This window comes from Oncorhynchus clarkii, chromosome 31 (assembly GCF_045791955.1).
Source record: "Oncorhynchus clarkii lewisi isolate Uvic-CL-2024 chromosome 31, UVic_Ocla_1.0, whole genome shotgun sequence".
NCBI classification, from domain to species: domain Eukaryota; kingdom Metazoa; phylum Chordata; class Actinopteri; order Salmoniformes; family Salmonidae; genus Oncorhynchus; species Oncorhynchus clarkii.
The window spans coordinates 8,338,801-8,353,653 of NC_092177.1; the positions used below are offsets into that span (position 1 = coordinate 8,338,801).

General features: G+C 38.5%; 1 protein-coding gene across 3 annotated transcripts in view; it reads left to right on the forward strand.

Annotated features, from left to right (window-relative positions):
* Positions 1 to 14,853, forward strand: part of LOC139390765 (proton-coupled amino acid transporter 1-like) — an 84,014-nt gene that overhangs the window by 7,103 nt on the left and 62,058 nt on the right. Inside the window, exons 4-6 of one of the 3 annotated variants that reach the window (XM_071138122.1) lie at positions 117 to 207; positions 2,423 to 2,511; positions 2,949 to 3,038. In XM_071138122.1, coding sequence (XP_070994223.1) covers positions 117 to 207; positions 2,423 to 2,511; positions 2,949 to 3,038 — 270 coding nt within the window. Of the gene's footprint in view, positions 1 to 116; positions 208 to 392; positions 442 to 1,474; positions 1,513 to 2,422; positions 2,512 to 2,948; positions 3,039 to 14,853 lie in introns of those variants that run through there. The other 2 variants (XM_071138124.1, XM_071138123.1) reach the window with 2 other exon arrangements.

Consider the following 14,853-nt stretch of genomic DNA (forward strand, 5'->3'; position numbering starts at 1 on the left):
ACAAAGAGCTGATTATGTGAGAGCGTATGAGACCCTGTATTCATAATTGTTTGACGACATTATTGCGTTAAGGGATGTGATTTGACACGGATCATGTTTTATTTGTTATGTTGTAGTTTTTTACAGACCCTGATCCACCTCCTGAAGGGGAACATCGGCACAGGGCTGCTAGGTCTACCTCTGGCTGTCAGGAACGCAGGCCTTGTGGTAAGGGTTAGGGTTAGAAGAGGAACATCGGTACGGGGCTGCTAGGTCTACCTCTGGCTGTCAGGAACGCAGGCCTTGTGGTAAGGATTAGGGTTCGAAGGGGAACATCGGCACAGGGCTGCTAGGTCTACCTCTGGCTGTCAGGAACACAGGCCTTGTGGTTAGGGTTAGAAGGGGGACATCGGCACAGGGCTGCTAGGTCTACCTCTGGCTGTCAGGAACGCAGGCCTTGTGGTAAGGGTTAGGGTTCGAAGGGGGACATCGGTACAGGGCTGCTAGGTCTACCTCTGGCTGTCAGGAATGCAGGCCTTGTGGTAAGGGTTAGGGTTAGGGTTCGAAGGGGGGACATCGGTACAGGGCTGCTAGGTCTACCTCTGGCTGTCAGGAATGCAGGCCTTGTGGTAAGGGTTAGGGTTAGAAGGGGGACATCGGTACAGGGCTGCTAGGTCTACCTCTGGCTGTCAGGAACGCAGGCCTTGTGGTAAGGGTTAGGGTTAGGGTTAGAAGGGGAACATCGGCACAGGGCTGCTAGGTCTACCTCTGGCTGTCAGGAATGCAGGCCTTGTGGTAAGGGTTAGGGTTAGGGTTTGAAGGGGGACATCGGTACAGGGCTGCTTGGTCTACCTCTGGCTGTCAGGAACGCAGGCCTTGTGGTAAGGGTTAGGGTTAGGGTTCGAAGGGGAACATCGGTACAGGGCTGCTAGGTCTACCTCTGGCTGTCAGGAATGCAGGCCTTGTGGTAAGGGTTAGGGTTAGGGTTCGAAGGGGGACATCGGTACAGGGCTGCTAGGTCTACCTCTGGCTGTCAGGAACGCAGGCCTTGTGGTAAGGGTTAGGGTTCGAAGGGGGACATCGGTACAGGGCTGCTAGTTCTACCTCTGGCTGTCAGGAACGCAGGCCTTGTGGTAAGGGTTAGGGTTAGAAGAGGGACATCGGTACGGGGCTGCTAGGTCTACCTCTGGCTGTCAGGAACGCAGGCCTTGTGGTAAGGGTTAGGGTTAGAAGAGGGACATCGGTACGGGGCTGCTAGGTCTACCTCTGGCTGTCAGGAACGCAGGCCTTGTGGTAAGGGTTAGGGTTAGAAGAGGGACATCGGTACAGGGCTGCTAGTTCTACCTCTGGCTGTCAGGAATGCAGGCCTTGTGGTAAGGGTTAGGGTTAGAAGAGGGACATCGGTACGGGGCTGCTAGGTCTACCTCTGGCTGTCAGGAACGCAGGCCTTGTGGTAAGGGTTAGGGTTAGAAGAGGGACATCGGTATAGGGCTGCTAGGTCTACCTCTGGCTGTCAGGAACGCAGGCCTTGTGGTAAGGGTTAGGGTTAGAAGGGGGACATCATTGTTCTACCACCATTTTACTTTGATCTATTCTAGAGCTCCTTAGTAGATGTCCATGGCTAATACATTTATTCTGCAAGTGCAGTGTGAGGGAATGACACAATCCTAATGGGGACTATTAGGGTTGCAATAATTCCTGGAACGTTCAATATATTCCCTTGTTTTCCAGAAATCCTGGTTGGATGATTCCGGATTCTCTGCTTATTCTCTCCTGATTCTAGAAACCTCCAACTGGGATTTCGGGAAAACAAGGGATTATATTGAAAGTTCTAATGACGGAATCCCACTGTGACTACACCTAATGACGGAATCCCACTGTGACTATACCTGAATCCCACTGTGACTATACCTAATGACGGAATCCCACTGTGACTATACCTAATGACGGAATCCCACTGTGACTATTTTGCAACCTTACCTAATGACGGAATCCCAATGTGACTGACTATACCTAATGACGGAATCCCAATGTGACTATACCTAATGACGGAATCCCACTGTGACTACACCTAATGACGGAATCCCAATGTGACTATACCTAATGACGGAATCCCACTGTGACTATACCTAATGACGGAATCCCACTGTGACTATACCTAATGACGGAATCCCACTGTGACTATACCTAATGACGGAATCCCACTGTGACTAGAACTAATGACGGAATCCCAATGTGACTGTACCTAATTCCCACTGTGACAATAACCTAATGACGGAATCCCAGTGTGACTATACCTAATGACGGAATCCCACTGTGACTATACCTAATGACGGAATCCCAATGTGACTACACCTAATGACGGAATTCCACTGTGACTATAACTAATGACGGAATCCCAATGTGACTACACCTAATGACAGTCTTCTCTCTTCCTTTCCAGTTAGGACCGCTGAGTCTGTTTGCCATGGGGATAATAGCAGTCCACTGTATGAATCTGCTTGCAAAATGTTCCCACCACCTCAGTGCAAAGTAAGTGGAGCCTTTCTCACACCATTTGTCCGAAGCACTTCTCAGTTGTTCCATAATTATACATATTTTTCTTTTATTTAACTAGGCAAGTCAGTTAAGAACAAATTCTTATTTAAATTGACAGCCTACCCTGGCCAAACCCGGACTCCCAATCACGGCCGGTTGTGATACAGTCTGGATTTGAACCAGGGTGTCTGTAGTGACGCCTCAATCACAGTGCCTTAGACCGCTGTGCCACTCTGGAGACCCATAAACAGATCCAATTGTTGTGGATACTGTTGTACAGCTATACTGAACAAAAATACAGTGGGGCAAAACACATCTGGGCCCATATTCAGTTTTTCCATTCAGACCAAAATGAATAAGGTTACATGGACAAGGGTAGTCCTGATCCCAGATCTGAATCTGGGCCCTGAGTGATGTTCCCTCTGTTCTAGGTTGAACAAGCCCTTTCTGGACTATGGTGATGCTGTGCAGTATGGTATTGAGAATGTCTCGTGGCTGAGAAGGCACTCAATATGGGGGAGGTAAATATATGTAGAATATGTCTACAGTAGTTACTACTATAGTTACAGTAGAATGTCTACAGTAGTTACAGTAGAATGTCTACAGTAGTTACTACTGTAGTTACAGTAGAATGTGTCTACAGTAGTTACAGTGGAACGTGTCTACAGTAGTTACTACTGTAGTTACAGTAGAATGTGTCTACAGTAGTTACAGTAGAATGTGTCTACAGTAGTTACTACTGTAGTTACAGTAGAATGTCTACAGTAGTTACAGTAGAATGTGGCTACAGTAGTTACTACTGTAGTAACAGTAGAATGTGTCTACAGTAGTTACAGTGGAACGTGTCTACAGTAGTTACTACTGTAGTTACAGTAGTTACTACTGTAGTTACAGTAGAATGTGTCTACAGTAGTTACTACTGTAGTTACAGTAGAATGTGTCTACAGTAGTTACAGTAGAATGTGTACTACTGTAGTTACAGTAGAATGTGTCTACAGTAGTTACAGTAGAATGTGTCTACAGTAGTTACAGTAGTTACTACTGTAGTTACAGTAGTCTACAGTGGAATGTGTCTACAGTAGTTACTACTGTAGTTACAGTAGAATGTGTCTACAGTAGTTACAGTAGAATGTGTCTACAGTAGTTACTACTGTAGTTACAGTAGAATGTGTCTACAGTAGTTACAGTAGAATGTGTCTACAGTAGTTACAGTAGAATGTGTCTACAGTAGTTACAGTAGAATGTGTCTACAGTAGTTACAGTAGAATGTGTCTACAGTAGTTACAGTAGAATGTGTCTACAGTAGTTACAGTAGAATGTGTCTACAGTAGTTACTACTGTAGTTACAGTAGAATGTGTCTACAGTGGAACGTGTCTACAGTAGTTACTACTGTAGTTACAGTAGAATGTGTCTACAGTAGTTACAGTAGAATATGTCTACAGTAGAATGTGTCTACAGTAGTTACTACTATAGTTACAGTAGAATGTGTCTACAGTAGTTACAGTAGAATGTGTATACAGTAGTTACTACTATAGTTTCAGTAGAATGTGTCTACAGTAGTTACTACTATAGTTTCAGTAGAATGTGTCTACAGTAGTTTCAGTAGAATGTGTCTACAGTAGTTTCAGTTGAATGTGTCTACAGTAGTTTCAGTTGAATGTGTCTACAGTAGTTTCAGTTGAATGTGTCTACAGTAGTTTCAGTAGAATGTGTCTACAGTAGTTACAGTAGAATGTGTCTTCAGTAGTTACTACAGTAGTTACAGTAGAATGTGTCTACAGTAGTTACTACTATAGTTACAGTAGAATGTGTCTACAGTAGTTACTACTATAGTTACAGTAGAATGTGTCTACAGTAGTTACTACTGTAGTTACAGTAGAATGTGTCTACAGTAGTTACTACTGTAGTTACAGTAGAATGTGTCTACAGTAGAATGTCTACAGTAGTTACTACAGTAGTTACAGTAGAATGTGTCTACAGTAGTTACAGTAGAATGTGTCTACAGTAGAATGTGTCTACAGTAGTTACTACTATAGTTTCAGTAGAATGTGTCTACAGTAGTTACTACTGTAGTTACAGTAGAATGTGTCTACAGTGGAACGTGTCTACAGTAGTTACTACTGTAGTTACAGTAGAATGTGTCTACAGTAGTTACAGTAGAATATGTCTACAGTAGAATGTGTCTACAGTAGTTACTACTATAGTTACAGTAGAATGTGTCTACAGTAATTACAGTAGAATGTGTCTACAGTAGTTACTACTCTAGTTTCAGTAGAATGTGTCTACAGTAGTTACAGTAGAATGTGTCTACAGTAGTTACTACTATAGTTTCAGTAGAATGTGTCTACAGTAGTTTCAGTAGAATGTGTCTACAGTAGTTTCAGTAGACTGTTTCTACAGTAGTTACAGTAGAATGTGTCTACAGTAGTTACTACTATAGTTACAGTAGAATGTGTACTACTACTGTAGTTACAGTAGAATGTGTATACAGTAGTTACTACAGTAGTTACAGTAGAATGTGTCTACAGTAGTTACTACTGTAGTTACAGTAGAATGTGTCTACAGTAGTTACTACTGTAGTTACAGTAGAATGTGTCTACAGTAGTTACTACTGTAGTTACAGTAGAATGTGTCTACAGTAGAATGTGTCTACAGTAGTTACTACTGTAGTTACAGTAGAATGTGTCTACAGTAGTTACAGTAGAATGTGTCTACAGTAGTTACAGTAGAATGTGTCTACAGTAGTTACTATTGTGTCTACAGTAGTTACAGTAGAATGTGTCTACAGTAGTTACAGTAGAATGTAGTCTACAGTGGAATGTGTCTACAGTAGTGTGTCTACAGTGGTTACAGTAGAATGTCTACAGTGGTTACAGTAGAATGTGTCTACAGTAGTTACAGTAGAATGTGTCTACAGTAGTCTACAGTAGAATGTGTCTACAGTAGTGTGTCTACAGTATATACTGTAGAATGAGTCTACAGTAGAAGTCTACAGTAATTACTACTGTAGTTACAGTGGAATGTGTCTACAGTGTGTCTACAGTAGTTACTACTGTAGTTACAGTAGAATGTGTCTACAGTGGAAGTGTCTACAGTAGTTACTACTGTAGTTACAGTAGAATGTGTCTACAGTAGTTACAGTAGAATGTGTCTACAGTAGTTTCAGTAGAATGTGTCTACAGTAGTTTCAGTAGAATGTGTCTACAGTAGTTTCAGTAGAATGTTTCTACAGTAGTTACAGTAGAATGTGTCTACAGTAGTTTCAGTAGACTGTTTCTACAGTAGTTACAGTAGAATTTGTCTACAGTAGTTACTACTATAGTTACAGTAGAATGTGTCTACAGTAGTTACTACTGTAGTTACAGTAGAATGTGTATACAGTAGTTACAGTAGAATGTGTCTAAAGTAGTTACTACTATAGTTCCAGTAGAATGTGTCTACAGTAGTTACTACTGTAGTTACAGTAGAATGTGTCTACAGTAGTTACTACTGTAGTTACAGTAGAATGTGTCTACAGTAGAATGTGTTACAGTAGTTACTACTGTAGTTACAGTAGAATGTGTCTACAGTAGTTACAGTAGAATGTGTCTACAGTAGTTACAGTAGATTGTGTCTACAGTAGTTACAGTAGAATGTGTCTACAGTAGTTACAGTAGAATGTGTCTACAGTGGAATGTGTCTACAGTAGTGTGTCTACAGTGGTTACAGTAGAATGTGTCTACAGTAGTTACAGTAGAATGTGTCTACAGTAGAATGTGTCTACAGTAGAATGTGTCTACAGTAGTGTGTCTACAGTATATACTGTAGAATGAGTCTACAGTAGAATGTCTACAGTAATTACTACTGTAGTTACAGTGGAATGTGTCTACAGTGGAACGTGTCTACAGTAGTTACTACTGTAGTTACAGTAGAATGTGTCTACAGTGGAACGTGTCTACAGTAGTTACTACTGTAGTTACAGTAGAATGTGTCTACAGTGGAACGTGTCTACAGTAGTTACAGTAGAATGTGTCTACAGTAGTTTCAGTAGAATGTGTCTACAGTAGTTTCAGTAGAATGTTTCTACAGTAGTTACAGTAGAATGTGTCTACAGTAGTTACTACTATAGTTACAGTAGAATGTGTCTACAGTAGTTACTACTGTAGTTACAGTAGAATGTGTATACAGTAGTTACAGTAGAATGTGTCTAAAGTAGTTACTACTATAGTTCCAGTAGAATGTGTCTACAGTAGTTACTACTGTAGTTACAGTAGAATGTGTCTACAGTAGTTACTACTGTAGTTACAGTAGAATGTGTCTACAGTAGTTACTACTATAGTTACAGTAGAATGTGTCTACAGTAGTTACAGTAGAATGTGTATACAGTAGTTACTACTATAGTTTCAGTAGAATGTGTCTACAGTAGTTACTACTATAGTTTCAGTAGAATGTGTCTACAGTAGTTTCAGTAGAATGTGTCTACAGTAGTTTCAGTAGAATGTGTCTACAGTAGTTTCAGTAGAATGTGTCTACAGTAGTTACAGTAGAATGTGTCTACAGTAGTTACTACAGTAGTTACAGTAGAATGTGTCTACAGTAGTTACTACTATAGTTACAGTAGAATGTGTCTACAGTAGTTACTACTATAGTTACAGTAGAATGTGTCTATAGTAGTTACTACTGTAGTTACAGTAGAATGTCTACAGTAGTTACTACAGTAGTTACAGTAGAATGTGTCTACAGTAGTTACAGTAGAATGTGTCTACAGTAGAATGTGTCTACAGTAGTTACTACTGTAGTTACAGTAGAATGTGTCTACAGTGGAACGTGTCTACAGTAGTTACTACTGTAGTTACAGTAGAATGTGTCTACAGTAGTTACAGTAGAATATGTCTACAGTAGAATGTGTCTACAGTAGTTACTACTATAGTTACAGTAGAATGTGTCTACAGTAATTACAGTAGAATGTGTCTACAGTAGTTACTACTCTAGTTTCAGTAGAATGTGTCTACAGTAGTTACAGTAGAATGTGTCTACAGTAGTTACTACTATAGTTTCAGTAGAATGTGTCTACAGTAGTTTCAGTAGAATGTGTCTACAGTAGTTTCAGTAGACTGTTTCTACAGTAGTTACAGTAGAATGTGTCTACAGTAGTTACTACTATAGTTACAGTAGAATGTGTCTACAGTAGTTACTACTGTAGTTACAGTAGAATGTGTATACAGTAGTTACAGTAGAATGTGTCTAAAGTAGTTACTACTATAGTTCCAGTAGAATGTGTCTACAGTAGTTACTACTGTAGTTACAGTAGAATGTGTCTACAGTAGTTACTACTGTAGTTACAGTAGAATGTGTCTACAGTAGAATGTGTCTGCAGTAGTTAATACTGTAGTTACAGTAGAATGTGTCTACAGTAGAATGTGTCTGCAGTAGTTAATACTGTAGTTACAGTAGAATGTGTCTACAGTAGTTACAGTAGAATGTGTCTACAGTAGTTACAGTAGAATGTGTCTACAGTGGAACGTGTCTACAGTAGTTACTACTGTAGTTACAGTAGAATGTGTCTACAGTAGTTACAGTAGAATGTGTCTACAGTAGTTTCAGTAGAATGTGTCTACAGTAGTTTCAGTAGAATGTGTCTACAGTAGTTTCAGTAGAATGTTTCTACAGTAGTTACAGTAGAATGTGTCTACAGTAGTTTCAGTAGACTGTTTCTACAGTAGTTACAGTAGAATTTGTCTACAGTAGTTACTACTATAGTTACAGTAGAATGTGTCTACAGTAGTTACTACTGTAGTTACAGTAGAATGTGTATACAGTAGTTACAGTAGAATGTGTCTAAAGTAGTTACTACTATAGTTCCAGTAGAATGTGTCTACAGTAGTTACTACTGTAGTTACAGTAGAATGTGTCTACAGTAGTTACTACTGTAGTTACAGTAGAATGTGTCTACAGTAGAATGTGTCTGCAGTAGTTACTACTGTAGTTACAGTAGAATGTGTCTACAGTAGTTACAGTAGAATGTGTCTACAGTAGTTACAGTAGATTGTGTCTACAGTAGTTACAGTAGAATGTGTCTACAGTAGTTACAGTAGAATGTGTCTACAGTGGAATGTGTCTACAGTAGTGTGTCTACAGTGGTTACAGTAGAATGTGTCTACAGTAGTTACAGTAGAATGTGTCTACAGTAGAATGTGTCTACAGTAGAATGTGTCTACAGTAGTGTGTCTACAGTATATACTGTAGAATGAGTCTACAGTAGAATGTCTACAGTAATTACTACTGTAGTTACAGTGGAATGTGTCTACAGTGGAACGTGTCTACAGTAGTTACTACTGTAGTTACAGTAGAATGTGTCTACAGTGGAACGTGTCTACAGTAGTTACTACTGTAGTTACAGTAGAATGTGTCTACAGTGGAACGTGTCTACAGTAGTTACAGTAGAATGTGTCTACAGTAGTTTCAGTAGAATGTGTCTACAGTAGTTTCAGTAGAATGTTTCTACAGTAGTTACAGTAGAATGTGTCTACAGTAGTTACTACTATAGTTACAGTAGAATGTGTCTACAGTAGTTACTACTGTAGTTACAGTAGAATGTGTATACAGTAGTTACAGTAGAATGTGTCTAAAGTAGTTACTACTATAGTTCCAGTAGAATGTGTCTACAGTAGTTACTACTGTAGTTACAGTAGAATGTGTCTACAGTAGTTACTACTGTAGTTACAGTAGAATGTGTCTACAGTAGTTACTACTATAGTTACAGTAGAATGTGTCTACAGTAGTTACAGTAGAATGTGTCTACAGTAGTTACTACTATAGTTTCAGTAGAATGTGTCTACAGTAGTTACTACTATAGTTTCAGTAGAATGTGTCTACAGTAGTTTCAGTAGAATGTGTCTACAGTAGTTTCAGTAGAATGTGTCTACAGTAGTTTCAGTAGAATGTGTCTACAGTAGTTACAGTAGAATGTGTCTACAGTAGTTACTACAGTAGTTACAGTAGAATGTGTCTACAGTAGTTACTACTATAGTTACAGTAGAATGTGTCTACAGTAGTTACTACTATAGTTACAGTAGAATGTGTCTATAGTAGTTACTACTGTAGTTACAGTAGAATGTCTACAGTAGTTACTACAGTAGTTACAGTAGAATGTGTCTACAGTAGTTACAGTAGAATGTGTCTACAGTAGAATGTGTCTACAGTAGTTACTACTGTAGTTACAGTAGAATGTGTCTACAGTGGAACGTGTCTACAGTAGTTACTACTGTAGTTACAGTAGAATGTGTCTACAGTAGTTACAGTAGAATATGTCTACAGTAGAATGTGTCTACAGTAGTTACTACTATAGTTACAGTAGAATGTGTCTACAGTAATTACAGTAGAATGTGTCTACAGTAGTTACTACTCTAGTTTCAGTAGAATGTGTCTACAGTAGTTACAGTAGAATGTGTCTACAGTAGTTACTACTATAGTTTCAGTAGAATGTGTCTACAGTAGTTTCAGTAGAATGTGTCTACAGTAGTTTCAGTAGACTGTTTCTACAGTAGTTACAGTAGAATGTGTCTACAGTAGTTACTACTATAGTTACAGTAGAATGTGTCTACAGTAGTTACTACTGTAGTTACAGTAGAATGTGTATACAGTAGTTACAGTAGAATGTGTCTAAAGTAGTTACTACTATAGTTCCAGTAGAATGTGTCTACAGTAGTTACTACTGTAGTTACAGTAGAATGTGTCTACAGTAGTTACTACTGTAGTTACAGTAGAATGTGTCTACAGTAGAATGTGTCTGCAGTAGTTAATACTGTAGTTACAGTAGAATGTGTCTACAGTAGAATGTGTCTGCAGTAGTTAATACTGTAGTTACAGTAGAATGTGTCTACAGTAGTTACAGTAGAATGTGTCTACAGTAGTTACAGTAGAATGTGTCTACAGTAGTTACAGTAGAATGTGTCTACAGTGGAATGTGTCTACAGTAGTGTGTCTACAGTGGTTACAGTAGAATGTGTCTACAGTGGTTACAGTAGAATGTGTCTACAGTAGTTACAGTAGAATGTGTCTACAGTAGAATGTGTCTACAGTAGTGTGTCTACAGTATATACTGTAGAATGAGTCTACAGTAGAATGTCTACAGTAGTTACTACTGTAGTTACAGTGGAATGTGTCTACAGTGGAACGTGTCTACAGTAGTTACTACTGTAGTTACAGTAGAATGTGTCTACAGTGGAACGTGTCTACAGTAGTTACTACTGTAGTTACAGTAGAATGTGTCTACAGTAGTTACAGTAGAATGTGTCTACAGTAGTTTCAGTAGAATGTGTCTACAGTAGTTTCAGTAGAATGTTTCTACAGTAGTTACAGTAGAATGTGTCTACAGTAGTTACTACTATAGTTACAGTAGAATGTGTCTACAGTAGTTACTACTATAGTTACAGTAGAATGTGTCTACAGTAGTTACTACTGTAGTTACAGTAGAATGTGTATACAGTAGTTACAGTAGAATGTGTCTAAAGTAGTTACTACTATAGTTCCAGTAGAATGTGTCTACAGTAGTTACTACTGTAGTTACAGTAGAATGTGTCTACAGTAGTTACTACTGTAGTTACAGTAGAATGTGTCTACAGTAGTTACTACTGTAGTTACAGTAGAATGTGTCTACAGTAGAATGTGTCTGCAGTAGTTACTACTGTAGTTACAGTAGAATGTGTCTACAGTAGTTACAGTAGAATGTGTCTACAGTAGTTACAGTAGAATGTGTCTACAGTAGTTACATTTAAGTAAGTAGGTTTTAGCTGCCTACTAACTAAGGACTCCAGTACCTTTGACAGTACAGACAATTTTGATATGGGTCGATAGTTGTCAAGTAGCGAAGGATCTCCACCTTTCAGGAGAGGCAGTACACAAGCAGATTTCCATAACTTGGGGATTTCCTTAACATCAGGCGTGAGGTTAAAAATACATGTTAAGGGGGGAGCAATGATATCTGCGGCTAGGCGTAAGAGGCGGGGGTCTAGTTCATCAGGGCCAGAGGATTTTTTAAAATCAATTTCTTTCAGGGCTTTACACACTTCTGAAACAGAGAAGGATGAAAAGGAGAACTTGGTGGAGGAGTGCACAGGGGTGTCAGGTAAATTCATAGGGGGCTCAGTAGTTACTACTGTAGTTACAGTAGAATGTGTCTACAGTAGTTACAGTAGAATATGTCTACAGTAGAATGTGTCTACAGTAGTTACTACTATAGTTACAGTAGAATGTGTCTACAGTAATTACAGTAGAATGTGTCTACAGTAGTTACTACTCTAGTTTCAGTAGAATGTGTCTACAGTAGTTACAGTAGAATGTGTCTACAGTAGTTACTACTATAGTTTCAGTAGAATGTGTCTACAGTAGTTTCAGTAGAATGTGTCTACAGTAGTTTCAGTAGACTGTTTCTACAGTAGTTACAGTAGAATGTGTCTACAGTAGTTACTACTATAGTTACAGTAGAATGTGTCTACAGTAGTTACTACTGTAGTTACAGTAGAATGTGTATACAGTAGTTACAGTAGAATGTGTCTAAAGTAGTTACTACTATAGTTCCAGTAGAATGTGTCTACAGTAGTTACTACTATAGTTTCAGTAGAATGTGTCTACAGTAGTTTCAGTAGAATGTGTCTACAGTAGTTTCAGTAGACTGTTTCTACAGTAGTTACAGTAGAATGTGTCTACAGTAGTTACTACTATAGTTACAGTAGAATGTGTCTACAGTAGTTACTACTGTAGTTACAGTAGAATGTGTATACAGTAGTTACAGTAGAATGTGTCTAAAGTAGTTACTACTATAGTTCCAGTAGAATGTGTCTACTGTAGTTACTACTGTAGTTACAGTAGAATGTGTCTACAGTAGTTACTACTGTAGTTACAGTAGAATGTGTCTACAGTAGTTACTACTGTAGTTACAGTAGAATGTGTCTACAGTAGTTACAGTAGAATGTGTCTACAGTAGTTACAGTAGAATGTGTCTACAGTAGTTACAGTAGAATGTGTCTACAGTAGTTACAGTAGAATGTGTCTACAGTAGTTACAGTAGAATGTGTCTACAGTAGTTACAGTAGAATGTGTCTACAGTGGAATGTGTCTACAGTAGTGTGTCTACAGTGGTTACAGTAGAATGTGTCTACAGTGGTTACAGTAGAATGTGTCTACAGTAGTTACAGTAGAATGTGTCTACAGTAGAATGTGTCTACAGTAGAATGTGTCTACAGTAGTGTGTCTACAGTATATACTGTAGAATGAGTCTACAGTAGAATGTCTACAGTAGTTACTACTGTAGTTACAGTGGAATGTGTCTACAGTGGAACGTGTCTACAGTAGTTACTACTGTAGTTACAGTAGAATGTGTCTACAGTGGAACGTGTCTACAGTAGTTACTACTGTAGTTACAGTAGAATGTGTCTACAGTAGTTACAGTAGAATGTGTCTACAGTAGTTTCAGTAGAATGTGTCTACAGTAGTTTCAGTAGAATGTTTCTACAGTAGTTACAGTAGAATGTGTCTACAGTAGTTACTACTATAGTTACAGTAGAATGTGTCTACAGTAGTTACTACTATAGTTACAGTAGAATGTGTCTACAGTAGTTACTACTGTAGTTACAGTAGAATGTGTATACAGTAGTTACAGTAGAATGTGTCTAAAGTAGTTACTACTATAGTTCCAGTAGAATGTGTCTACAGTAGTTACTACTGTAGTTACAGTAGAATGTGTCTACAGTAGTTACTACTGTAGTTACAGTAGAATGTGTCTACAGTGGAACGTGTCTACAGTAGTTACTACTGTAGTTACAGTAGAATGTGTCTACAGTAGTTACAGTAGAATGTGTCTACAGTAGTTTCAGTAGAATGTGTCTACAGTAGTTTCAGTAGAATGTGTCTACAGTAGTTTCAGTAGAATGTTTCTACAGTAGTTACAGTAGAATGTGTCTACAGTAGTTTCAGTAGACTGTTTCTACAGTAGTTACAGTAGAATGTGTATACAGTAGTTACAGTAGAATGTGTCTAAAGTAGTTACTACTATAGTTCCAGTAGAATGTGTCTACAGTAGTTACTACTGTAGTTACAGTAGAATGTGTCTACAGTAGTTACTACTGTAGTTACAGTAGAATGTGTCTACAGTAGTTACTACTGTAGTTACAGTAGAATGTGTCTACAGTAGAATGTGTCTGCAGTAGTTACTACTGTAGTTACAGTAGAATGTGTCTACAGTAGTTACAGTAGAATGTGTCTACAGTAGTTACAGTAGATTGTGTCTACAGTAGTTACAGTAGTTACAGTAGAATGTGTCTACAGTAGTTACAGTAGAATGTGTCTACAGTGGAATGTGTCTACAGTAGTGTGTCTACAGTGGTTACAGTAGAATGTGTCTACAGTAGTTACAGTAGAATGTGTCTACAGTAGAATGTGTCTACAGTAGAATGTGTCTACAGTAGTGTGTCTACAGTATATACTGTAGAATGAGTCTACAGTAGAATGTCTACAGTAATTACTACTGTAGTTACAGTGGAATGTGTCTACAGTGGAACGTGTCTACAGTAGTTACTACTGTAGTTACAGTAGAATGTGTCTACAGTGGAACGTGTCTACAGTAGTTACTACTGTAGTTACAGTAGAATGTGTCTACAGTAGTTACAGTAGAATGTGTCTACAGTAGTTTCAGTAGAATGTGTCTACAGTAGTTTCAGTAGAATGTGTCTACAGTAGTTACTACTATAGTTACAGTAGAATGTGTCTACAGTAGTTACTACTGTAGTTACAGTAGAATGTGTATACAGTAGTTACAGTAGAATGTGTCTAAAGTAGTTACTACTATAGTTCCAGTAGAATGTGTCTACAGTAGTTACTACTGTAGTTACAGTAGAATGTGTCTACAGTAGTTACTACTGTAGTTACAGTAGAATGTGTCTACAGTAGTTACTACTATAGTTACAGTAGAATGTGTCTACAGTAGTTACAGTAGAATGTGTATACAGTAGTTACTACTATACTTTCAGTAGAATGTGTCTACAGTAGTTACTACTATAGTTTCAGTAGAATGTGTCTACAGTAGTTTCAGTAGAATGTGTCTACAGTAGTTTCAGTAGAATGTGTCTACAGTAGTTTCAGTAGAATGTGTCTACAGTAGTTTCAGTAGAATGTGTCTACAGTAGTTACAGTAGAATGTGTCTACAGTAGTTACTACAGTAGTTACAGTAGAATGTGTCTACAGTAGTTACTACTATAGTTACAGTAGAATGTGTCTACAGTAGTTACTACTATAGTTACAGTAGAATGTGTCTACAGTAGTTACTACTGTAGTTACAGTAGAATGTCTACAGTAGTTA